The 26625-nt window shown below is 44.3% G+C and overlaps 1 protein-coding gene across 1 annotated transcript in view; it reads right to left on the bottom strand.

The window, feature by feature from the left end:
- Nucleotides 1-26625, bottom strand: part of LOC106585793 (cotranscriptional regulator FAM172A homolog) — a 319763-nt gene that overhangs the window by 147974 nt on the left and 145164 nt on the right. The window contains exon 7 of the mRNA XM_014172421.2: nucleotides 15528-15743. Coding sequence (XP_014027896.1) covers nucleotides 15528-15743 — 216 coding nt within the window. The remainder of the gene's footprint in view (nucleotides 1-15527; nucleotides 15744-26625) is intronic.

The following is a 26625-nucleotide window of genomic DNA, read 5'->3' as shown; positions in this document are numbered from 1 at the left end:
CATGCCAAATCTTTTCAGCCTCCTGAGGGGGAAGAGGCATTCTTCATGACTGTGTTGATGTGTGTAGACCATGATAATTCCTTAGTGATGTGGACACCGAGGAACTTGAATCTCTCGACCTAGTCCACTACAGCCCCGTCGACGGTGGGGCGTGCTCGGTCCTCCGTTTCCTGTAGTCCACAAACAGCTCCTTTGTCTTGCTGACGTTGGAGGAAGAGGTTGTTGTCCTGGCGTCTCTGACCAACTTCCTGGTGGCTGTCTCATCGTCATCGGTGATTAGGCCTACCACCGTTGTGTCGTCTGCAAACTTAATGATGGTGTTGGAGTCCTGCGCGGCCACGCAGTCGTGGGTGAACAGGGAGTACAGGAGGAGACTAAGCATGCACCCCCGAGGGGCCCCCTTTTTGAGGGTCAGCTTGGAATATGTGTTGTCGCCTACCCTCACCACCTGGGGGCATCCTGTCAGGAAGTCCAGGATCCAGTTGCAGAGGGAGGTGTTTATCCCAGAGTCCTTAGCGTCGTGATGAGCTTGGAGGGCACTATAGTGTTGAACGTTGAGCTGTAGTCAATGAACAGCATTCTCATGTAGGTGTTCCTTTTGTCCACGTGGGAAAGGGCAGTGTGGAGTGCAATAGAGATTGCGTCATCTGTGCATCTGTTTGGGCGGTATGCAAATTGGAGTGGGTCCAGAGTGTCTGGGATGATGGTGTTGATGTGAGCCATGACCAGCCTTTCAAAGCACTTCATGGCTACAGACATTGACTTGAGAAAAAGAGAGAGAGAGAGCGAGAGAGAAAGAAAGAAAGAGTGAGAAAGAGAGAGAGAGAGAGAGAAAGAGAGCAAGACAGAGAGTGGGGATGACGTGTGTTTTATTTAATGCTGACAAGTGACAGGTCTCCAGGTTACATGCAAACACACACACACACATCTCAGCTTGGCTCTGTCTCTCTGAAGACACACACTGAGTAAACACACCTGCAACCCGCTCATTTGAATATTGAATGTGTCACTTACAACGGCTAACTGGATTATCTTCAATTGGCCTAATGATGAAATATTAAACAAGCGGCGGGGACAGGTGATTACATGGTTTGGTATTAGAAATGGAGCTATTTGAATGTGGACCTTCACTCAAACACCTGTTTGTCTTGGACGTGGACTCTCCTAGACTTCTCTTTCCTCTTTTTCCTTCATCTAACTTTCTCTTCCCTTCAGCCCTCTTTCCTCCCAGACACAACGGTCTGCAGGGTGAGGAGACGATATGGAGCAAATTAGTAGCAGAGATGGGAAACTAATGACTGTAGCATTGTGGGTAATTACCAGGTACTGCCTATGGAAAGTTAAGCTCAGAAAAAAAATTATGAGAGCAAGAGGCGGAGAGATAGAAGAGAGAGAGGGGGAAGAGAGAAGGGAGAGAGAGAGAGAGGGGGAGAGAGAGGAGAGATGCAGAGAGAGAGATAGAGTGCAAGGAAGAAAAAGTAAGGGATAATGTGTGTTAGACTGAGTGAGAGAAAGACGTACAGACACGAAGAGAAGTGTGAGCGTACTCATATTCCATAAAGATGATGGTGTAGAGACAGTATAGCACCGGAAACTTGCTAGAGTCAAGGTAATCAGACAATATTTGCCGGGGCATTGTTTCAAATCAATAACTCATTAACAAAGTACAAAGGAAGTTACCCGGTTTGTCTCAGATTCTTAAGTGGAGAAATGAAAACTGCTCTTCGCTGCACCCATGCACCCATCGAAAAGGTCATCTCTGTGACATCTCTGCTATAGCCTCTCGCTGAAATTACTTGAAGTCATTAATTGACAGCAGGTAAAGGAGTGTGGGTGGGCAGATAGGTCAGTGTTCGTTTGAGCTTGACCTGAGGCTGCAGTCGGGCTGGAGGGACAGGGGCAAGGGGGCCAGGAGATGGATGTGTTTGATGGTTGACCTGAGGCTGCAGTCGGGCTGGAGGGAGAGGGGCAAGGGGGGCAGGAGATGGATGTGTTTGATGGTTGACCTGAGGCTGCAGTCGGGCTGGAGGGTGAGGGGCAAGGGGGCCAGGAGATGGATGTGTTTGATGGTTGACCTGAGGCTGCAGTCGGGCTGGAGGGAGAGGGGCAAGGGGGCCAGGAGATGGATGTGTTTGATGGTTGACCTGACTGTAAAATTGGGAGCAGTGATCTGAGAGGTGCTACAGTACAAGGCTCTGTCCCACCCACACACCCAGAGTTGAGAGGTTAGTGAAGTTGCTCCCAGAGCCCCTCCCTGTCCTTGGATATGCTGAGCATAACATCCTGGCTCTAGCAGGGGTCAAAGGTCAAATAAGACATGTCTACATAATTGCCCCAGAGCAAAGTGAGAGGTGGAGGGGTGAAGGTGAGACTGAGGTATTTGGAACCAGGTGAATACAGTGAGGGAAAAAAGTATTTGATCCCCTGCTGATTTTGTACGTTTGCCCACTGACAAAGAAATGATCAGTCTATAATTTTAATGGTAGGTTTATTTGAACAGTGAGAGACAGAATAACAACAAAGAATCCAGAAAAACGCATGTCAAAAATGTTATAAAATGATTTGCATTTTAATGAGGGAAATAAGTATTTGACCCCTCTGCAAAACATGACTTAGTACTTGTCTGCAAAACCCTTGTTGGCAATCACAGAGGTCAGATGTTTCTTGTAGTTGGCCACCAGGTTTGCACACATCTCAGGAGGGATTTGGTCCCACTCCTCTTTGCAGATTTTCTCCAAGTCATTTAGGATTTCGAGGCCGACGATTGGCAACTCGAACCTTCAGCTCCCTCCACAGATTTTCTATGGGATTAAGCTCTGGAGACTGGCTAGGCCACTCCAGGACCTTAATGTGCTTCTTCTTGAGCCACTCCTTTGTTGCCTTGGCCGTGTGTTTTGGGTCATTGTCATGCTGGAATACCCATCCACGACCCATTTTCAATGCCCTGGATTTGACGGTACATGGCCCCGTCCATCGTCCCTTTGATGCGGTGAAGTTGTCCTGTCCCCTTAGCAGAAAAACACCCCCAAAGCACAATGTTTCCACCTTCATGTTTGACGGTGGGGATGGTGTTCTTGGGGTCATAGGCAGCATTCCTCCTCCTCCAAACACGGCGAGTTGAGTTGATGCCAAAGAGCTCCATTTTGGTCTCATCTGACCACAACACTTTCACCCAGTTGTCCTCTGAATCATTCAGATGTTCATTGGCAAACTTCAGAAGGGCATGTAAATGTGCTTTCTTGAGCAGGGGGACCTTGCGGGCGCTGCAGGATTTCAGTCCTTTACGGCATAGTGTGTTACCAATTGTTTTCTTGGTGACTATGGTCCCAGCTGCCTTGAGATCATTGACAAGATCCTCCTGTGTAGTTCTGGGCTGATTCCTCACCGTTCTCATGATCATTGCAACTCCACGAGGTGAGATCTTGCATGGAGCCCCAGGCCGAGGGAGATTGACAGTTCTTTTGTGCTTCTTCCATTTGCGAAAAATCGCACCAACTGTTGTCACCTTCTCACCAAGCTGCTTGGCGATGGTCTTGTAGCCCATTCCAGCCTTGTGTAGGTCTACAATCTTGTCCCTGACATCCTTGGAGAGCTCTTTGGTCTTGGCCATGGTGGAGAGTTTGGAATCTGATTGATTGATTGCTTCTGTGGACAGGTGTCTTTTATACAGGTAACAAGCTGAGATTAGGAGCACTCCCTTTTAGAGTGTGCTCCTTATCTTAACTCGTTACCTGTATAAAAGACACCTGGGAGCCAGAAATCTTTCTGATTGAGAGGGGGTCAAATACTTACTTCCCTCAATAAAATGCAAATCAATTTATAACATTTTTGACATGCGTTTTTCTGGATTTTTGTTGTTGTTATTCTGTCTCTCACTGTTCAAATAAACCTACCATTAAAATTATAGACTGATCATTTCTTTGTCATTGGGCAAACGTACAAAATCAGCAGGGGATCAAATACTTTTTTCCCTCACTGTACATACAATGTATGCCTTGTGTGTTTGTGCGTTCACCAGTGCACACATGCAGCGTATGCGAGTGTGCCATGTCTGTGTTTGAAACAAGCATGGTGCCTGCCGGGGGCGGAGAGTGAGTGTGAGTGTGTAGGAATCGTCAGGACAGGATGTACCAGGCAGACATTGGGAAAAAGGACAGGAACGGCTGTGGCCCCTGAGGACTAGAGAAACATGAAACGATGGAGTAACCAGGCTGAAATAATGGATGGTGCACATGCACGCACAACACCCTTCAGACTCAGGATTCAAACTAGCAACCCTCTGGTTGCTGGCTCGCCACTAACTGTTGGGCTACCTATTAGAGAATGTATGTGTAGGTCTTCAGTGACCCCTCAGTGAAACCACTCAGAAAGCCCTCTAAATCTGACACTATACTCAATGCTTTGCACATTAGTGTACATACAAGGACTCATCCACTTCATCATAACAATGGAATACCATAAGTGGGCCTACACAAAACCTATGTACGGTGCATACTGCGACGTGACTTTAGCAGCCTATATGGAATTTGACAGATGTGTATAATGAAGTGTATAATGACAGAAGATTATTATTTTGTTTTAAAACATGGTGAAACAGACTGCCATTGTTAGTGGAGAGTCATTGACACAACGAAGGCTAAAAAAGACAAGGGACTTTCCCTTCTCAGTCATGAGGATCTTCCACTTGAAGATGTGGCGCTCGAGAGAAGAAGAAAATAATCTGTGCAACTTGACAGAGTAAAAGGAGGGCATATCTCCATATCTCTCTCTTTCTCTCCATATTTCACTCTCTCCATATCTCTCTCCATATCTCAATCTTTTTCTCTCCATATCTCAATATTTCTTTCTCTCCATATCTCTTTCTTTCCATCTCACTCTTTCTTTCTCTCCACATCTCACTCTCTTTCTCTCCATATCTCACTCTTTCTTTCTCTCCATATCTACTCTTTCTTTCTCTCCATATCTCACTCTTTCTTTCTCTCCATATCTCACCCTCTCTTTGTATCCATATCTCACTCTTTCTTTCTCTCCATATCTCACTCTTTCTTTCTCTCCATCTCACTCTTTCTCTCCATCTCACTCTTTCTTTCTTTCTCTCCATATCTCACTCTTTCTTTCTCTCCATATCTCACCCTCTCTTTGTATCCATATCTCACTCTTTCTTTCTCTCCATATCTCACTCTTTCTTTCTTTCCATCTCACTCTTTCTTTCTTCCCATCTCACTCTTTCTTTCTTTCCATCTCACTCTTTCTTTCTCTCCACATCTTACTTTCTTTCTCTCCATCTCTTTCTCTATGAACGTTTAAAAAACGCAACAATACGAGACGCAAGAAAGTGCTGGCGGCGAAGAAGAAAAGCAAAAGGAAGCTTCTTAAGCCATGAATGTTGGTTATGTTCCTGCTATTCCTTCGCTTGGCTGTGAGAAAAAAGATAACTTGATTAGTGCTAAAATGCAGAGTAAAGCGTACCCCTAAAGATCTTTCTATATGGCAAAGTACTAAGAAGCCCCACCCCGTTGTCTCTCCTTCTCTCTGTTGTCCAGCCGACATCACTAAACATAGGCCAATGGACTGTGATCTCTAAGAGAGGATGGACTTGCCAAGGTTGAGAGGTTACACACTGTGAACCAGGAGCTAAAACGTAACAATCCTAAAAGCAGTTAAGGGCTTCTTAATGTGTGTAAGGAAGCGCATTAATTAACTCAACTCTATCTGAGCGCTGTGTGTGTATGACTGTGTGTGTGTGTGTGTGTGTGTAGGGCCTCAGTGTGTGCATGTGTGTTTGGGACTGTGTGCCGGTGGTCCCGCTCCTCTAACAGTGGGGGTTGAGAGGGGGGCAAGAGGGGGCAGACCAATCCCAAAATAATAGATGAAATATCCCCGTTAAAGAGGCTTGATTTGATCCCCCACCCAGCCTGACAGAGGGGTGAAGAAGAAAAACACCCTCACAATCGGGATGGGACGGACGGATAGGAGAAGTTTAGTCCCTGAGAATCTCCTTTAGGGACATAATTGGGGGCTGTTATCCTAATAAGCATGAGAGTCTGACATTCATTTCTACTGTCCTCCTGGATATAGTGACTCTGTGTCCGTCTTATAAATGACTACTTCCCCTGATCACCCAGTCCTCTCTCCTTTCCATCTCCCCTGCATGTTGCTGCATACTACTCTCAATCAGTGTGTGTGTGTTGGAAGACACATTTCACTTGTGCAACTGACTAGGTATCTCCTTTCCATTTCTCTCTCTCTCTGTGTGTACGTCTATCTGTGTGTGTGCGTGTGTGTGTGTGTGTGTGTGTGTGTGTGTGTCTGTCTCTCTTCGTGTGTGTCGTTGTGTGAGTGACAGCTTACTCCAAGCAGGGGAGTGACAGAGGAGGTGCAGTGAAGAGATAAGTCCTGTGGAGAAGGGGTGGGGTTGATTGAGAAAGGGGGCCAAACAAACTAACATCCCGCTGACTTAAAGGTCACAGTTCAGAGGCCATAGGGCACTGTGCTGCATGGTCCCAAAGAGGACTGTCATCCTGGGGAATCCCTTCATCTCTTTATCTATCTACCACTCCTCCTCTCCCTCCCTCCATCCCTCCTAGTCTTTGTTTAGAGACATGGATTCATCTCTTTTATACTGATGCATTAATACATACAGAGAGTTACTGTTGCATGTACAGTACCAGTACATGCAACAGTAACTCTCTGTATGTATTAATGCCACAATTAAGGAAAGAAATTCCAGAAATGAAATTATAACAAGGCACACCTGTTAATTGAAATGTATTCCAGGTGACTACCTCAAAAGCATTCCTCATGAAGCTGGTTGAGAGAATGCCAAGAGTGTGCAAAGCTGTCATCAAGGCAAAGGGTGGCTACTTTGAAGAATCTCAAATATAACATATATATTTAATTTGTTTAACACTTTTTTGGTTACTACATGATTCCATTTGTGTTATTTCATAGTTTTGATGTCTTCACTATTACTCTACAATGTAGAAAATAGTAAAAATAAAATAAAAACCCTGGAATGAGTAGGTGTGTCCAAACTTTTGACTGGTACTGTATGTTGTCTGAACGTTACTCTGCTATAGATTTCAACATGTTGACATGGTCTTTAAGAATATACTGAACAAATATACTGCTAAAAAAAATAAAGGGAACACTTAAACAACACATCCTAGATCTGAATGAAAGAAATAATCTTATTAAATACTTTTTTCTTTACATAGTTGAATGTGCTGACAACAAAATCACACAAAAATAATCAATGGAAATCCAATTTATCAACCCATGGAGGTCTGGATTTGGAGTCACACACAAGATTAAAGTGGAAAACCACACTACAGGCTGATCCAACTTTGATGTAATGTCCTTAAAACAAGTAAAAATGAGGCTCAGTAGTGTGTGTGGCCTCCACGTGCCTGTATGACCTCCCTACAACGCCTGGGCATGCTCCTGATGAGGTGGCGGATGGTCTCCTGAGGGATCTCCTCCCAGACCTGGACTAAAGCATCCGCCAACTCCTGGACAGTCTGTGGTGCAATGTGGCGTTGGTGGATGGAGCGAGACATGATGTCCCAGATGTGCTCAATTGGATTCAGGTCTGGGGAACGGGCGGGCCAGTCCATAGCATCAATGCCTTCCTCTTGCAGGAACTGCTGCCACACTCCAGCCACATGAGGTCTAGCATTGTCTTGCATTAGGAGGAACCCAGGGCCAACCGCACCAGCATATGGTCTCACAAGGGGTCTGAGGATCTCATCTTGGTACCTAATGGCAGTCAGGCTACCTCTGGCGAGCACATGGAGGGCTGTGCGGCCCCCCAAAGAAATGCCACCCCACACCATGACTGACTCACCGCCAAACCGGTCATGCTGGAGGATGTTGCAGGCAGCAGAACGTTCTCCACGGCGTCTCCAGACTCTGTCACGTCTGTCACGTGCTCAGTGTGAACCTGCTTTCATCTGTGAAGAGCACAGGGCACCAGTGGCGAATTTGACAATTTTGGTGTTCTCTGGCAAATGCCAAATGTCCTGCACAGTGTTGGGCTGTAAGCACAACCCCCACCTGTGGACGTCGGGCCCTCATACCACCCCATGGAGTCTGTTTCTGACCGTTTGAGCAGACACATGCACATTTGTGGCCTGCTGGAGGTCATTTTGCAGGGCTCTGGGAGTGCTCCTCCTGCTCCTCCTTGCACAAAGGTGGAGGTAGTGGTCCTGCTGCTGGGTTGTTGCCCTCCTACGACCTCCTCCACGTCTCCCGATGTACTGGCCTGTCTCCTGGTAGTGCCTCCATGCTCTGGACACTACGCTGACAGACACAGCAAACCTTCTTGCCACAGCTCGCATTGATGTGCCATCCTGGATGAGCTGCACTACCTGAGCCACTTGTGTGGGTTGTAGACTCCGTCTCATGCTACCACTAGAGTGAAAGCACCGCCAGCATTCAAAAGTGACCAAAACATCAGCCAGGAAGCATTGGAACTGACAAGTGGTCTGTGGTCCCCACCTGCAGAACCACTCCTTTATTGGTGGTGTCTTGCTAATTGCCTATAATTTCCACCTGTTGTCTATTCCATTTGCACAACAGCATGTGAAATGTATTGTCAATCAGTGTTGCTTCCTAAGTGGACAGTTTGATTTCACAGAAGTGTGATTGACTTGGAGTTACATTGTGTTGTTTAAGTGTTCCCTTTATTTTTTTGAGCAGTGTATATCAATGCAACATGCAACATTTTCAAAGATTTTACTGAGTTACAGTTCATATAAGGAAATCAGACAATTGAAATAAATTCATTAGGCCCTAATCTATGGATTTTCACATGGCAGGAACGCAGCCATGGGTGGGCATGGGAGGGCATAGGCCCACCCACTTGGGAGCCAGCCAAACCAATCAGAATGATTTCACCCCCACAATAGGGCTGTATTACAGACAGAAATACTCCTCAGCATGGTTACACGTGGACTGTGGTTGTGATGCCGGTTGGACGTACTGCCAAATTCTCTAAAACAACGGAGGCAGCTTATGGTAGAGAAATGAATATTAAATTCTCTGGCAACAACTCTGGTGGACATTCCTACAGTCAGCACGCCAATTACACGCTCCCTCAAAACATGAGACATCTGTGGCATTGTGTTGTGTGACAAAACTGCACATTTTAGAATGGCCTTTTATTGTCCCCAGCATAAGGTGCACAAAATTTGAGCAAATCTTTTATGGGATCTTTTATTTCAGTTCATGAAACCGTGTATATAAAATAATAAAATATATGCCATTTGGCAAACATTTTTTTCCCAAAGTGAATTAGTCATGTGTGCATACATTTTACGTAGGGTGGTCCCGGGAATCGAACCCACTATACTGGTGTTGCAGAGCTACAAAGGACCAGTCAAAAAGTCTACAGACAATTGATTATGTGGAATACTGCAAAGCCCTCCCCCTTTGCACATGGAGCAATCCCAGTCACCCCTAGACCTAAGCCTTAGTCCAGAAACAACATTATATTCTATGATATTATGCAGAGCTGTAATGAGTCTCCCTTAACAGCAACCTTTCCCAAGTCCCAAGTATATCAGAAGAGAACACAGCATCAGAGTGGAGTGCTTGGAATACTTAAAACATCAACCAATCGTGTACAATGACCTTGTACACAGCAAGATTATTATTGAGTAAATCATGTTAAAAGTCGTTAATAAATAAATAAATATTTAGCCTCTATTTTATCAGGGAGTCATGCTGAGACCAAGGTCTATTTTACAGATGAGACCTGAATTACATAAATTACAGAAAATACACACATCAAAATATAAATACAAAATGCAAGCAGAAAGAACATGGTCATAAAAAACTAGCACATTGATCAGTAATAAGGTCCTCAGCATTTGATTTGCCCTAGAGGCACCAAAACATCACATGGAACAACATTTTGAAGATTAACAAATAAGGTGCATAAAACTAAAAGCTGATTCACCTAACTCAGTGGAGAACAAAGGAATGTACAGAGTTAGCCATCTCTGACACCAAGTGTGGAAACTCGTATGTCTAAAGTTTAGTAAAGATGTTAGGTACACCGGGACTTTTTGTAAAAGGGCTTTAGAAATGAAAACATAGCAATGTATCAATCTACATGACATCAAAGAGGGCCAACCAACTTCCTGGTAGAGAATGCAGTGATGAGTACTAAAATTGTCACCCATAATAAAGCACATGATAAACTGCGTCTAACGGCTTTAATAAAGTGGCAACTGGGTTGATATTTGTTTTATTACATTTTTTTTTTTAACCTTTATTTAACTAGGCAAGACAGTTAAGAACAAATTATTATTTACAATGACGGCCTCACGGGGAACAGTGGGTTAACTGCCTTGTTCAGAGGCAGAACAACAGATGTTTACCTTGTCTGCTCAGGGATTGGATCCACCAACCTTTCGGTTACTGGCCCAACGCTCTAACCACTAGGCTACCTGCTGCCATAGATGATGTCGCCATAGTCTAGGACCAATAGGAATGTGACCGAATAATCTGTCATTCTCTGAAACATTAATAATAAAATGACCACAACATATATTGTTGCATATGGATTAGAGATGCAAATTCGTGTTTATTTTTGCTGCCGAATAACCGACCCTTATTAACCGGTCAACAAACGATAAACATTTTCCCAAATACTAAAATGATGTAACCAACAAGAAAATACTATGCATGCACACAAGGAATGGGCAGAGCTTAATGAAAACATGCAACAATAATAGCAAGCCTATTGTCTTACAGTCAAAAGGCTATAGCCTATTATTGAACATTCAAAGCAGCTAATTAAACGTCATTTTCAAACATTTGCCAAAACGTAATTGACTGGAAAAGCCAGTTGTAAACAGCAGATCTAATGTGGTTCCATACGTGACAGAGATAAACATCTCCGTCACAAATGTAGAAAGAGGGGGATGCTAATAGCAACAACTAGGATGGCTTGTTAATATGACTAGGATTATGCCTTCGGCTTCTGGACAACGAAAGAGAGTTGATATGAAAGCCAATATAACAGGAGAGAAATGCGGGTTAATGGCATGAGGGATTCTTTATGAAATAATTGAATCCACGTTTCTATGGTTGGAGTTTGGCTAGGCTACTTTGAAGCAAGGTAAGACATTCCTCATTATTTGAAGTAAAGTAAAACGAGCAGGTTTCAAACAATTATACTGCCTCAAGCTGACATTGTAAAGTGGTGGTGACGCGCTGGTAGCCTGCCTACCATTGTAAAGTGGTAGTGAAGTGCTGGTAGCCTGCCTACCATTGTAAAGTGCTAGTGAAGTGCTGGTAGCCTGTCTACCATTGTAAAGTGGTGGTGACGCGCTGGTAGCCTGTCTACCATTGTAAAGTGGTGGGAGACTCGCAGGTAGCCTGCCTACCATTGTAAAGTGGTGGGTGACGCAATGGTAGCCTGCCTATCATTCTAAAGTGGTGGGTGACGCACTGGTAGCCTGCCTATCATTCTAAAGTGGTGGGTGACGTACTGGTAGCCTGCCTACCATTGTAAAGTGGTGGTGACGCTGGTAGCCTGCCTACCATTGTAAAGTGGTCGTGACGCACTGGTAGCCTGCCTACCATTGTAAAGTCGTGGTGATGCGCTGGTAGCCTGCCTACCATTGTAAAGTGGTGGTGACGTACTGGTAGCCTGCCTACCATTGTAAAGTGGTGGGTGACGCACTGGTAGCCTGCCTACCATTGTAAAGTGGTGGTGACGCGCTGGTAGCCTGTCTACCATTGTAAATTGGTGGTGACGCGCTGGTAGCCTGCCTATCATTGTAAAGTGGTGGGTGACGCTGGTAGCCTGCCTACCATTATAAAGTGGTGGGTGACGCTGGTAGCCTGCCTACCATTGTAAAGTGGTGGGTGATGCGCTGGTAGCCTGTCTACCATTGTAAAGTGGTGGGTGACGCAGCTGGTAGCCTGCCTACCATTGTAAAGTGGTGGGTGACGCGCTGGTAGGCTGCCTACCATTGTAAAGTGGTGGGTGACGCGCTGGTAGCCTGCCTACCATTGTAAAGTGGTGGGTGACGCGCTGGTAGCCTGCCTACCATTGTAAAGCGGTGGGTGACGCTGGTAGCCTGCCTACCATTGTAAAGTGGTGGGTGACGCGCTGGTAACATGTCTACCATTGACTATAGCATATGCACTCGAATGGTGAATCGGAGACACACTTTAATTACAAGTTGAGATTGAGAAATACAAATAGCAGCTCTTTTTAATCATGGTCATCAAAACAGTTTTTAAGACGCAATTGTATTTAGAATTGTTATGTATTGAGCAATGACTGGGCTTATAAAAGCATGTTACACTCAGTACCAGCTTTTTCAGGAGCTGCTCTCACATTGTCCGTCAGGTGATAGGCTCTGTAATTCCACTAAATTAAGCAAATTAACCTATAGACTGATTAGCATTACTGGTCAAATTTATTTTCGATGGATAACTGATATGGATGGAGTACTTCCTACTGAGTTTTAAAATCATACATATAGAATTGGTACACATGCACTGAGCCAGTCACTGACGTCCGTGCGCCCTTGTCTCTGCGCATTTGCCCCAACCACCATGCATAATGCAGGCGCATGGAAAGCACCTACAGGCTAATGTCAAAGAATAATATTGCATGGCCCCCTGCAGAATTGGAAAACCTTGGGTAGGACTGCACTAACGATCTCACGCTGCTAGCATTACAAAGTGCAAAAAGGTTCAGGGAGAGGGAGGGAAGGAGAGAGAGAGTGAGGGAGAGAGTGAAAGCGTCTTCTAATTATATGAAACCTATTCCAGTTGAAATATTTATAAAGATATTAATATGGACTCTTCATCTCTGCTGATATGATCACACATCTATCTCTCAGCTGATATGATCACACAGCTCTATCTCTCAGCTGATATGATCACACAGCTCTCTCTCTCTGCTGATATGCTCACACAGCTCTATCTCTCAGCTGATATGATCACACATCTATCTCTCAGCTGATATGATCACACAGCTCTATCTCTCAGCTGATATGATCACACAGCTCTCTCTCTCTGCTGATATGCTCACACAGCTCTATCTCTCAGCTGATATGATCACACAGCTCTATCTCTCTGCTGATATGCTCACACAGCTCTCTCTCTGCTGATATGATCACACAGCTCTCTCTCTCTGCTGATATGCTCACACAGCTCTCTCTCTCTGCTGATATGCTCACACAGCTCTCTCTCTGATGATATGCTCACACATCTCTATCTCTGATGATATGCTCACACATCTCTATCTCTAATGATATGATCACACATCTCTATCTCTCTGATGATATGATCACACATCTCTATCTCTGATGATATGATCACACAGCTCTCTCTCTCTGCTGATATGCTCACACAGCTCTATCTCTCAGCTGATATGATCACACATCTATCTCTCAGCTGATATGATCACACAGCTCTATCTCTCAGCTGATATGATCACACAGCTCTCTCTCTCTGCTGATATGCTCACACAGCTCTATCTCTCAGCTGATATGATCACACAGCTCTATCTCTCTGCTGATATGCTCACACAGCTCTCTCTCTGCTGATATGATCACACAGCTCTCTCTCTCTGCTGATATGCTCACACAGCTCTCTCTCTCTGCTGATATGCTCACACAGCTCTCTCTCTGATGATATGCTCACACATCTCTATCTCTGATGATATGCTCACACATCTCTATCTCTAATGATATGATCACACATCTCTATCTCTCTGATGATATGATCACACATCTCTATCTCTGATGATATGATCACACATCTCTATCTCTGATGATATGATCACACATCTCTCTCTCTCTGATGATATGATCACACATCTCTCTCTGATGATATGATCACACATCTCTATCTCTGATGATATGCTCACACATCTCTATCTCTGATGATATGCTCACACATCTCTATCTCTGATGATATGCTCACACATCTCTCTCTGATGATATGCTCACACATCTCTCTCTCGCTGATGATATGCTCACACATCTCTATCTCTGATGATGTGATCACACATCTCTATCTCTGATGATATGATCACACATCTCTATCTCTGATGATATGATCACACATCTCTCTCTCTGATGATCACACATCTCTATCTCTGATGATATGATCACACATCTCTATCTCTGATGATCACACATCTCTATCTCTGATGATATGATCACACATCTCTCTCTCGCTGATGATATGATCACACATCTCTCTCTCGCTGATGATATGATCACACAACTCTATCTCTGATGATATGAGTGTGTGTGTGTGTGTGTGTGTGTGTGTGTGTACGTACCCACATGCAAATGTGTTGTTTTTCTGTTGTATTTCAATCAACATTCACATTACTTCAGTATGTTCACTGCAAAAAAGTCTAATGTCGGCCTGAGATACAGAGAGAGAAGAGATAGATAGATGATAGATAGTTAGTGATGATAAGGGGCTTTAAGCCATCTTTTATGACAGAGGGAGCTAATCGGCTACTGCTAATGAGCCCCTATTAGTGTGTGTAGAGATAGTGTCAGGAGAGACAGGCAGGGAGAAGAGGCAGTGCTGACAGCTCACACACCGCCCATCAGTCCCACCGAGACCACTAGGCCTGTCAGAGACGACAGTGACATCTCACACACACGCACATACAAACGCTTGGACACGCACGTGCACATGTACATGTACACACACACCCACACACATTGGTGTGAGCGCTACCGCCATCAACTGTGATGAGACAAAGAGGCTAGTCCCCTATCACATTCTCAACAAATTAAAACTCACAAATACCCCACACACTGTCCACTTCACTCTGCTCCACTGCGCCTGTTGGACATCGAGAGACAAGGTCTGTGTGGATGGACACGTGGTCAAAGACTTGACGATGACGTGACGATCATCGACTTCTGTTAGGTTTGACAGAAGGGCTGGATTGAGGAACCTTTGTTTCTATTTTTCATCATGGCGGCCATATTTCTTTTGATCACTGCAATATTCCCTTTTTGTGTCTGAGTGTACGGCAAGGTGGCCGAGGTGTGTGTGCGTGTGTGTGTGGTTAAAAGATGGTCTATGGGCCATGATAAGAACGCTGGGTGTGCGTGTGTTTACAGAGTGTGTGTTCGGCAGATAATAATTCCATTGGTCAACAGTGTGAGGGGACAAAGCTGCTCTGACCAGAGAGAGAGAGGGAGGAAGAGAGAGCGAGAGAAGGAAGAGTGTGTCATGTGGTTAACACTCACACACTGAGAGCATACTGGAGCATGGCCAAACAGTCCACAGCCTGACCACAAACAGCCTCTCTTTCTTTCCTTCTCTCACTCTCTCCACCCTCCCTCCCTCCCAACCCCGCCCACAACCCTTTCTACACTTGCATCTATCTATCACTCTCTTCCTGACTGCCTCGATCCCAACTCTACCCATTAACCTCCCCGTTCGCAGCTTTTATGGCCCCTGTGTATGGCTTTCTTATTCCACCCCCCCTCCCCTCCTCCAACCACCCCTCCCTCGCTCACCCGTATGGGGATCTGTTCGGTCTCTCCCTCCTTCTGCGGGTTGCGGTACTTCTCGTAGAAGTCCCTCTTCTTCTTGCTCTCCCGGTCGTCCTTGCGCTCTCTCTTCTCGGCGGGTTCGTCCGAGACCTCGGGGGAGGGCAGGGGGGTGGGCTTGGCCGGCCTCTCCACCTCCAGGTGGTTCTCATTGGGGTTGAGCACCATCACACCATAACCCTCCTGGAAGACAACACAACAACACACACGTTTGTTAGAGTCCACAGAATTTCCTCCGACTCACACTTGTAAATGTGTGTGTGTGTGTGTGTGTGTGTGCGCACCTGTATTTGTGTGTGATTAGAACTCAGTGACAACGGTCTTAGCCAGTGAATAGCACTCAGTGAGTCCAAAGGCCATGTGTCTGTCACTTTTCAACTTTTAATCGATCCATCCATCACTTAACTGAAGAGTTAGGGCCGACACATACATGTGTGGTATTATTGAATTGGGATCAACTTCATATCCATTGTTTTAGCAACTTACTACCAAACACAAGTAGAATATGATAATGTACACAGCAACGAATGTTACGTAACGTTAAGATGTGAAATTAATAACAGAAACTAAACGTTAATGCATAGAAATAAACTCAAATTGTTAAAATATGCTGTAAAATTAAGATAGGGCAATAACAAGCAGGGAAAAAGTTCATGTGAATTGAAATAGGTAGAATCTATTGTGGTCTGGGGAAGTTTTCACAGGCCTAAGTGACTTCTTCAACTCTGAAGTCATTTTTAATTAAGTGTGTTTATTATCCAAGCACCCTGAAATGAAAGGAGGATACGGAGGGATTCCTGTTCCACTTTGGCTGCACTTCACACACTCTTCCTCTGCACACACACACACACACACACACACACACACACACACACACACATCTGTCCTGTCAAAAAGGCTTTTTAGAAGACGAGTGTAGGAGTTAGTGAGGAAATGTTTTTCTGATTCCTCCCAGAGTCGCCATCAAGCACCCTGTCTACACACAGCAGCACGTCTCCTCCTCTTTAATACGTGTTAACACAATGTGTGTGTCCCTCCTCCTCTTTAATACGTGTTAACACAATGTGTGTGTCCCTCCTCCTCTTTAATACGTGTTAACACAATGTGTGTGTTCCTCCTCCTCTTTAATACGTGTTAACACAATGTGTGTCCCTCCTCCTCTTTAATACGTGTTAACACAATGTGTGTGTCCCTCCTCCTCTTTAATACGTGTTAACACAATGTGTGTGTCCCTCCTCCTCTTTAATACGTGTTAACACAATGTGTGTGTCCCTCCTCCTCTTTAATACGTGTTAACACAATGTGTGTGTCCCTCCTCCTCTTTAATACGTGTTAACACAATGTGTGTGTTCCTCCTCCTCTTTAATACGTGTTAACACAATGTGTGTGTCCCTCCTCCTCTTTAATACGTGTTAACACAATGTGTGTGTCCCTCCTCCTCTTTAATACGTGTTAACACAATGTGTGTGTTCCTCCTCCTCTTTAATACGTGTTAACACAATGTGTGTGTCCCTCCTCCTCTTTAATACGTGTTAACACAATGTGTGTGTCCCTCCTCCTCTTTAATACGTGTTAACACAATGTGTGTGTTCCTCCTCCTCTTTAATACGTGTTAACACAATGTGTGTGTCCCTCCTCCACCCATCGACGTCAAACCTGCCCTGAGCACCTGGTGTGTGTAGACAACAGCAAAATGACAGTTTCACACGTTGCAAATGATTGGTATTGTCACACCCTGTCAACGACCGACTCATTTAGCCAGAGCCCCCTCCTCTCCCAGGCTTATTAGAAGCAAACTTTCAGATAGTCCAAAACAAATGAGACAAATCTGAACAAATTCCAGCAGTGCGAGTACTTTATAGAATATAGAATAAATTATGGGCTTACTTTATTAGGATCTGTTTCTGTGTTTTAGGTCATAACTATTTAACTAAATCTTTGACTGAAACACTTAAACTCCTAGAAAAAGATTGTGAATGAAAAACTATAAATTAAAACTTCATTCATTTTTTTTTTTTAAATCATCTGAGACCTTTAAGGAAGATGTACAATAGAATTTGAAGTACAAATGAATTGAATCACAATATTAAGACCAAAAAGAGAGGTTGGCCAATTAAACAAACCAGATTAAATGAAAGATATTTGTTTTCCTTATTTCCTATAGAAATAATATTCACATTACAAAACTAAAGGAACACATATCCCAGGTAAATCACAGCTGTTCATTATGACTCAAACATCACCTGTAAAAAAATACATCTAACGGACATTCCTATAAAATCCATTAGTCTACATATTATACTATAAATGTATATAAATCCTCAAACCACACATGTCGACGGCAACTCTTAATTAGGAACACTTTATTAGAAAGCGGATGGGATTCTTTAGTTAGGAGTTCCTTAGGCTGTTGGGTCTGGAATTAGAGAGTTTTCTTCCTGTGCGTTAGAGCTGCACATACGGCCCGGCACGGCACCACCTGGGCTTGGAGCTGGGAGGGAAGGAGCTGTCTTTTTCTCTCCTCTTTTGGGCATAATAGCTATCTGCACTGAGAGGGAGGAGTGGTAAAGTAATGGGCCAGGTTCTATTAAATAGGCTCAGCTACAGGCCCCAGCTACAGGCCCCAGCTACAGGCCCCAGCTACAGGCCCCAGCTACAGGCCCCAGCTACAGGCCCCAGCTACAGGCCCCAGCTACAGGCCCCAGCTACAGGCCCCGCTACAGGCCCCCGCTACAGGCCCCGCTACAGGCCCCAGCTACAGGCCCCAGCTACAGGCCCCAGCTACAGGCCCCAGCTACAGGCCCCAGCTACAAGCCCGGGGCTGTCTTTGTTGGCACAGCCACCATGGAGTAGTTCACATGGACCTTACGACCGGAGAGGACGAGGAGAGGAAGAAGTGAGAGAAGAGGAAAAAGAGAAAATGTGAGAGAATAGGAGAGGAGAAGAGAGAGAATAGGAGAGGAGAAGAGAGAGAATAGGAGAGGATAAGAGAGAGAATAGGAGAAGAGAAGAGAGAATAGGAGAGGAGAAGAGAAGAGAGAATAGGAGAAGATAAGAGAGAGAATAGGACAGGATAAGAGAGAGAATAGGACAGGAGAAGAGGGAGAATAGGAGAGAAGGGAGAGAATAGGAGAGGAGAAGAGACAGAATAGGAGAGGAGAAGAGAGAGAATAGGAGATGATAAGAGAGAGAATAGGACAGGAGAAGGGAGAGAGAATAGAAGAGGATAAGAGAGAGAGTAGGAGAAGAGAAGAGAGAATATGAGAGGAGAAGAGAAGAGAGAATAGGAGAAGAGGACAGAATAGGAGAGGAGAAGAGAGAATAGGAGAGAAGAGAGAGAATAGGACAGGAGAAGAGAGAGAATAGGAGAGAAGAGAGAGAATAGGAGAAGAGAAGAAAGAATAGGAGAAGAGAAGAGACAGAATAGGAGAGGAGAAGAGACAGAATAGGAGAGGAGAAGAGACAGAATATGATAAGAGAAGAGAGAATAGGAGAAGAGAAGAGACAGAATAGGAGAGGAGAAGAGACAGAATAGGAGAGGAGAAGAGAGAGAATAAGAGAGGAGAAGAGAGAGAATAAGAGAGGAGAAGAGAGAATAGGAGAGGAGACGAGAGAATAGGAGAGGAGAAGAGAGAATAGGAGAGGAGAGAGAATAGGAGAATAGGAGAAAAGAAGAGAGAATAGGAGAAGAGAAGAGAGAATAGGAGAGGAGAAGAGAGAGAATAGGAGAGAAGAGAGAATAGGAGAGGAGAAGAGAGAATGGGAGAGGAGAAGAGAGAATATGAGAGGAGAAGAGAGATAATAGAAGAGGAGAAGAGAAGAGAGAGAAAAGGAGAAGAGAAGAGAGAATAGGAGAGGAGAAGAGAGAGAATATGAGAAGAGAGAATAGGAGAGGAGAAGAGAGAGAATAGGAGAGGAGAGAATGGGAGAGGAGAAGAGAGAATCGGAGAAGAGAAGAGAGAATAGGAGAGGAGAAGGGAGAGAATATGAGAAGGGAAGAGAAGAGACAGAATGGGAGAGGAGAAGAAACAGAATAGGAGAGGAGAAGAAACAGAATAGGAGAGGAGAAGAGACAATAGGAGAGGAGAAGAGAGAGAATAGGAGAGGAGAAGAGAAGAGAGAGAAAAGGAGAATAGAAGACAGAATAGGAGAGGAGAAGAGAGAGAATAGGAGAGGAGAAGAGTAAGAATAGGAGAAGAGATGAGAGAATAGGAGAGGAGAAGAGAGAGAATAGGAGAAGAGAGAATAGGAGAGGAGAAGAGAGAATAGAGGAGGAGAAAGAGAGAATAGAGGAGGAGAAAGAGAGAATAGGAGAGGAGAAGAGGTCTGTTCAGGCTTTGTGCCACTGCCCACTAGTGGCAGGCTGGAAAACTGACTGGCAACACTGGCTTCTTCTGAATCACGAAGGAACGAGGAACAAGAGAGAAAGCGAGAGAGAGAGAGAGAGAGAGAGAGAGAAAGAGAGAGAGAGAGAGAGAGAATGAACTAGACAAAGAATTAGGATGGTTGGAGGGAGATGGAAAGAGAGCGAGAGACAAAAACAAAGATGGGGGAGATGGATAGGGTATGAGAGAGATTGACAAGTGTTCAGCCTATCCATCCTTATGCCTCAGATCCATGCAGCACATAGAGAAAATCGTTAATGGGTTGACAACATTAGGCCTAGTAAACAAATGCTAGCCCTCTGTGCCCTAGTCCTTCCAGTGCTAATGGTGGCTAACCCTTACTGGTGCCCAGTCACCCTGAAGCACATTACTGTGAAGGGGACCTGTGTCCCTAGCATCCTAGACTTGTGCAGTAAGGCCAAGGGTTCTCCACCAAGTCAGAAACCAGAATTGATGTCAATAGAGAAAGGTTTGGGCGGTGTCAGTCAAACATTGGTCTCTGTGTCTCTCCATGTGGCTCTGACTCTGATCTGTCCAGCAGCAAATGCATATAGAGTAGGGGAGAGAGTAAAGAGAGGAGGAGAGAGTAAAAAGAGAGGAGAGAGAGAGTAAAGAGAGGAGAGAGAGAATAAAGAGAGGGGAGAGAGTAAAGAGAGGGGGAGAGAATAGAAAGAGAGGAGAGAGAGAGTAAAAAGGAGAGGAGAGAGAGAATAAAGAGAGGAGAGATAGAGTAAAGAGAGGAGAGAGAGAATAAAGAGAGGAGAGAGAGTAAAGAGAGGAGAGAGAGAATAAAGAGAGGAGAGAGAGAGAGTAAAGAGAGGAGAGAGAGTAAAAAGAGAGAGTAAAGAGAAGAGAGAGAGAATAAAGAGAGGAGAGAGAGTAAAGAGAGGAGAGAGAGAGTAAAGAGAGGAGAGAGAGAGTAAAGAGAGGAGAGAGAGTAAAGAGAGGAGAGAGAGAGTAAAGAGAGGGAGAGAGAGTAAAGAGAGGAGAGAGAGAGTAAAGAGAGTAAAGAGAGGAGAGAGAGAGTAAAGAGATGAGAGAGTAAAGAGAGGAGAGAGTAAAGAGAGGAGAGAGAGAGTAAAGAGAGGAGAGAGAATAAAGAGAGGAGAGAGAGAAAGAGAGGAGAGAGAGAGTAAAGAGGGGAGAGAGAGAGTAAAGAGGGGAGAGAGAGAATAAAGAGAGGAGAGAGAGAGTAAAGAGAGGGGAGAGAGTAAAGAGAGGGGGAGAGAGTAAAAAGAGGAGAGAGAGAGTAAAGAGAGGAGAGAGAGAATAAAGAGAGGGGAGAGAGTAAAGAGAGGGGGTGAGAGTAAAAAGAGAGGAGAGAGCGTAAAGAGAGGAGAGAATAAAGAGAGGAGAGAGAGAATAAAGAGAGGAGAGAGAGAATAAAGAGAGGAGAGAGAGAGTAAAGAAAAGAGAGAGAGAATAAAGAGAGGAGAGAGAGAATAAAGAGAGGGGGAGAGAGTAAAAAGAGAGGAGAGAGAGAATAAAGAGAGGAGAGAGAGAATAAAGAGAGGGGGAGAGAGTAAAAAGAGAGAGTAAAGAGAAGAGAGAGAATAAAGAGAGGAGAGAGAGAGAAGAGAGGGAGAGAGAGTAAAGAGAGGAGAGAGAGTAAAGAGAGGAGAGAGAGAGTAAAGAGAGGAGAGAGAGAATAAAGAGGGGAGAGAGAGAGAGTAAAGAGAGGGGAGAGAGAATAAAGAGAGGGGAGAGAGTAAAAAGAGGAGAGAGAGTAAAGAGAGGAGAGAGAGAATAAAGAGAGGGGAGAGAGTAAAGAGAGGAGAGAGAGAGTAAAGAGAGGAGAGAGAGAAAAAGAGAGGAGAGAGAGAATAAAGAGAGGAGAGAGAGAATAAAGAGAGGGGAGAGAGTAAAGAGAGGGGGAGAGAATAGAGAGAGGAGAGAGAGAGTAAAAGGAGAGGAGAGAGAGAATAAAGAGAGGAGAGATAGAGTAAAGAGAGGAGAGAGAGAATAAAGAGAGGAGAGAGAGAGTAAAGAGATAAGAGAGAGAGTAAAGAGAGGAGAGAGAGAGTAAAGAGAGGAGAGAGAGAGTAAAGAGGGGAGAGAGAGAGTAAAGTGAGGAGAGAGAGAATAAAGAGGGGAGAGAGAGAGAGTAAAGAGAGGAGAGAGAGAATAAAGAGAGGAGATAGAATAAAGAGAGGAGAGAGAGAATAAAGAGAGGGGAGAGAGTAAAGAGAGGGGAGAGAGTAAAGAGAGGACAGAGAGAATAAAGAGAGGAGAGAGAGAGTAAAGAGAGGAGAGAGAGAATAAAGAGAGGAGAGAGAGAGTAATGAGAGGAGAGAGAGAATAAAGAGAGGGGAGAGAGTAAAGAGAGGGGGTGAGAGTAAAAAGAGAGGAGAGAGCGTAAAGAGAGGAGAGAATAAAGAGAGGAGAGAGAGAATAAAGAGAGGAGAGAGAGAGTAAAGAAAAGAGAGAGAGAATAAAGAGAGGAGAGAGAGAATAAAGAGAGGAGAGAGAGAATAAAGAGAGGGAGAGAGTAAAAGAGAGGTAAAGAGAAGAGAGAGAATAAAGAGAGGAGAGAGAGTAAAGAGAGAGAGAGAGAATAAAGAGAGGAGAGAGAGTAAAGAGAGGAGAGAGAGTAAAAGAGAGAGTAAAGAGAAGAGAGAGAGAAGAGAGAGTAAAGAGAGGAGAGAGAGAGTAAAGAGAGGAGAGAGAGAGTAAAGAGTGAGAGAGAGAGTAAAGAGAGGAGAGAGAGTAAAGAGAGGAGAGAGAGAGTAAAGAGAGGAGAGAGAGTAAAGAGAGGAGAGAGAGAGAGAAGAGAGAGAGTAAAGAGAGAGAGAGAGAGTAAAGAGATGAGAGAGTAAAGAGAGGAGAGAGAGAGAATAAAGAGAGGAGAGAGAGAATAAAGAGAGGAGAGAGAGAATAAAGAGAGGAGAGAGAGAGAAGAAGAGAGAGAGAGAGAGAGAATAAAGAGAGGAGAGAGAGAATAAAGAGAGGAGAGAGAGTAAAAGAGAGGAGAGAGAGAATAAAGAGAGGAGAGAGAGAATAAAGAGAGGAGAGAGAATAAAGAGAGGAGAGAGAGAAAAAAGAGAGAGAGAGAGAGAATAAAGAGAGGAGAGAGAGTAAAGAAGAGAGAGAGAGAATAAAGAGAGGAGAGAGAGAGTAAAGAGAGAGAGAGAGAGAGAGAGAGAATAAAGAGAGGAGAGAGAGAATAAAGAGGGAGAGAGAGAGAATAAAGAGAGGAGAGAGAGAGAATAAAGAGAGGGGAGAGAGTAAAAAGAGAGAGAGAGAGAGTAAAGAGAGGAGAGAGAGAGTAAAGAGAGGAGAGAGGAGTAAAGAGAGGAGAGAGAGAGTAAAGAGAGGAGAGAGAGAATAAAGAGAGAGAGAGAGTAAAGAGAGGGGAGAGAGAGAGAGAGAGAGAGAGTAAAGAGAGAGAGTAAAGAGAGGAGAGAGAGAATAAAGAGAGAGAGAGAGAATAAAGAGAGGAGAGAGAGAGAAAGAGAGGAGAGAGAGAATAAAGAGAGGAGAGAGAGAATAAAGAGAGGAGAGAGAGAAAAAAGAGAGGAGAGAGAGAGTAAAGAGAGGAGAGAGAGAATAGAAAGAGAGAGAGAGAGAGTAAAGAGAGGAGAGAGAGAGAAAGAGAGAGAGAGAGTAAAGAGAGGAGAGAGAGAATAAAGAGAGGAGAGAGAGAGTAAAGAGAGGAGAGAGAGAATAAAGAGAGGAGAGAGAGAATAAAGAGAGGAGAGAGAGAGAGTAAAGAGAGGAGAGAGAGAATAAAGAGAGGGAGAGAGAGAGAGTAAAGAGAGGAGAGAGAGAATAAAGAGAGGAGAGAGAGAGTAAAGAGAGGAGAGAGAGAATAAAGAGAGGAGAGAGAGTAAAGAGAGGAGAGAGAGAATAAAGAGAGGGAGAGAGTAAAGAGAGGAGAGAGTAAAGAGAGGAGAGAGAGAGAGAATAAAGAGAGGAGAGAGAGAATAAAGAGAGGAGAGAGAGAATAAAGAGAGGGGAGAGAGTAAAGAGAGGGGGAGAGAGTAAAAAGAGAGTGTAAAGAGAAGAGAGAGAATAAAGAGAGGAGAGAGAGTAGAGAGGAGAGAGAGAATAAAGAGAGGAGAGAGAGAGTAAAGAGAGGAGAGAGAGTAAAAAGAGAGAGTAAAGAGAAGAGAGAGAGAATAAAGATAGGAGAGAGAGAGTAAAGATAGGAGAGAGAGAGTAAAGAGAGGAGAGAGAGAGTAAAGAGTGGAGAGAGAGAGTAAAGAGAGGAGAGAGAGTAAAGAGAGGAGAGAGAGAGTAAAGAGAGGGGAGAGAGAGTAAAGAGAGGAGACAGAGAGTAAAGAGAGGAGAGAGAGAGTAAAGAGAGGAGAGAGAGTAAAGAGATGAGAGAGTAAAGAGAGGAGAGAGAGAGTAAAGAAAGGAGAGAGAGAATAAAGAGAGGAGAGAGAGAATAAAGAGAGGAGAGAGAGAGTAAAGTGGGGAGAGAGAGAGCAAAGAGGAGAGAGAGAGTAAAGAGAGGAGAGAGAGAATAAAGAGAGGAGAGAGAGAGTAAAGAGAGGGAGAGAGAAGAAAGAGAGGAGAGAGAGAGTAAAGAGAGGAGAGAGAGAATAAAGAGAGGAGAGAGAGAATAAAGAGAGGGGAGAGAGTAAAAAAGAGAGAGAATAAAGAGAGGAGAGAGAGAATAAAGAGAGGAGAGAGAGAATAAAGAGGAGAGAGAGAGAATAAAGAGAGAGAGAGAATAAAGAGAGGAGAGAGAGAATAAAGAGAGGGGGAGAGAGAATAAAGAGAGGGGAGAGAGATAAAAGAGAGGAGAGAGAGAATAAAGAGAGGAAGAGAGAGAGAATAAAGAGAGGGGGAGAGAGTAAAAGAGAGAGTAAAGAGAAGAGAGAGAATAAAGAGAGGAGAGAGAGAATAAAGAGAGGAGAGAGAAAATAAAGAGAGGAGAGAGAGAGTAAAGAAAAGAGAGAGAGAATAAAGAGAGGAGAGAGAGAATAAAGAGAGGGGGAGAGAGTAAAAAGAGAGGAGAGAGAGAATAAAGAGAGGAGAGAGAGAATAAAGAGAGGGGGAGAGAGTAAAAAGAAAGAGTAAAGAGAAGAGAGAGAATAAAGAGAGGAGAGAGAGTAAAGAGAGGAGAGAGAGAGTAAAGAGAGGAGAGAGAGTAAAGAGAGGAGAGAGTGAGTAAAGAGAGGAGAGAGAGAGTAAAGAGAGGAGAGAGAGAATAAAGAGGGGAGAGAGAGAGAGTAAAGAGAGGGGAGAGAGAATAAAGAGAGGGGAGAGAGTAAAAAGAGGAGAGAGAGTAAAGAGAGGAGAGAGAGAATAAAGAGAGGGGAGAGAGTAAAGAGAGGAGAGAGAGAGTAAAGAGAGGAGAGAGAGAAAAAAGAGAGGAGAGAGAGAATAAAGAGAGGAGAGAGAGAATAAAGAGAGGGGAGAGAGTAAAGAGAGGGGGAGAGAATAGAAAGAGAGGAGAGAGAGAGTAAAAGGAGAGGAGAGAGAGAATAAAGAGAGGAGAGATAGAGTAAAGAGAGGAGAGAGAGAATAAAGAGAGGAGAGAGAGAGTAAAGAGATAAGAGAGAGAGTAAAGAGAGGAGAGAGAGAATAAAGAGAGGAGAGAGAGAGTAAAGAGGGGAGAGAGAGAGTAAAGTGAGGAGAGAGAGAATAAAGAGGGGAGAGAGAGAGAGTAAAGAGAGGAGAGAGAGAATAAAGAGAGGAGATAGAATAAAGAGAGGAGAGAGAGAATAAAGAGAGGGGAGAGAGTAAAGAGAGGGGAGAGAGTAAAGAGAGGACAGAGAGAATAAAGAGAGGAGAGAGAGAGTAAAGAGAGGAGAGAGAGAATAAAGAGAGGAGAGAGAGAGTAATGAGAGGAGAGAGAGAATAAAGAGAGGGGAGAGAGTAAAGAGAGGGGGTGAGAGTAAAAAGAGAGGAGAGAGCGTAAAGAGAGGAGAGAATAAAGAGAGGAGAGAGAGAATAAAGAGAGGAGAGAGAGAGTAAAGAAAAGAGAGAGAGAATAAAGAGAGGAGAGAGAGAATAAAGAGAGGAGAGAGAGAATAAAGAGAGGGGGAGAGAGTAAAAAGAGAGTGTAAAGAGAAGAGAGAGAATAAAGAGAGGAGAGAGAGTAAAGAGAGGAGAGAGAGAATAAAGAGAGGAGAGAGAGAGAGTAAAGAGAGGAGAGAGAGTAAAAAGAGAGAGTAAAGAGAAGAGAGAGAGAATAAAGATAGGAGAGAGAGAGTAAAGATAGGAGAGAGAGAGTAAAGAGAGGAGAGAGAGAGTAAAGAGTGGAGAGAGAGAGTAAAGAGAGGAGAGAGAGTAAAGAGAGGAGAGAGAGAGTAAAGAGAGGGGAGAGAGAGTAAAGAGAGGAGACAGAGAGTAAAGAGAGGAGAGAGAGAGTAAAGAGAGGAGAGAGAGTAAAGAGATGAGAGAGTAAAGAGAGGAGAGAGAGAGTAAAGAAAGGAGAGAGAGAATAAAGAGAGGAGAGAGAGAATAAAGAGAGGAGAGAGAGAGTAAAGTGGGGAGAGAGAGAGTAAAGAGGGGAGAGAGAGAGTAAAGAGGGGAGAGAGAGAATAAAGAGAGGAGAGAGAGAGTAAAGAGAGGGGAGAGAGTAAAGAGAGGGGGAGAGAGTAAAAAGAGGAGAGAGAGAGTAAAGAGAGGAGAGAGAGAATAAAGAGAGGGGAGAGAGTAAAGAGAGGGGTGAGAGTAAAAAGAGAGGAGAGAGCGTAAAGAGAGGAGAGAATAAAGAGAGGAGA

This window comes from Salmo salar, chromosome ssa24, assembly GCF_905237065.1.
Source record: "Salmo salar chromosome ssa24, Ssal_v3.1, whole genome shotgun sequence".
Classification (NCBI taxonomy): Eukaryota; Metazoa; Chordata; class Actinopteri; order Salmoniformes; family Salmonidae; genus Salmo; species Salmo salar.
This window is presented reverse-complemented; position numbering and strand designations above follow the sequence as displayed.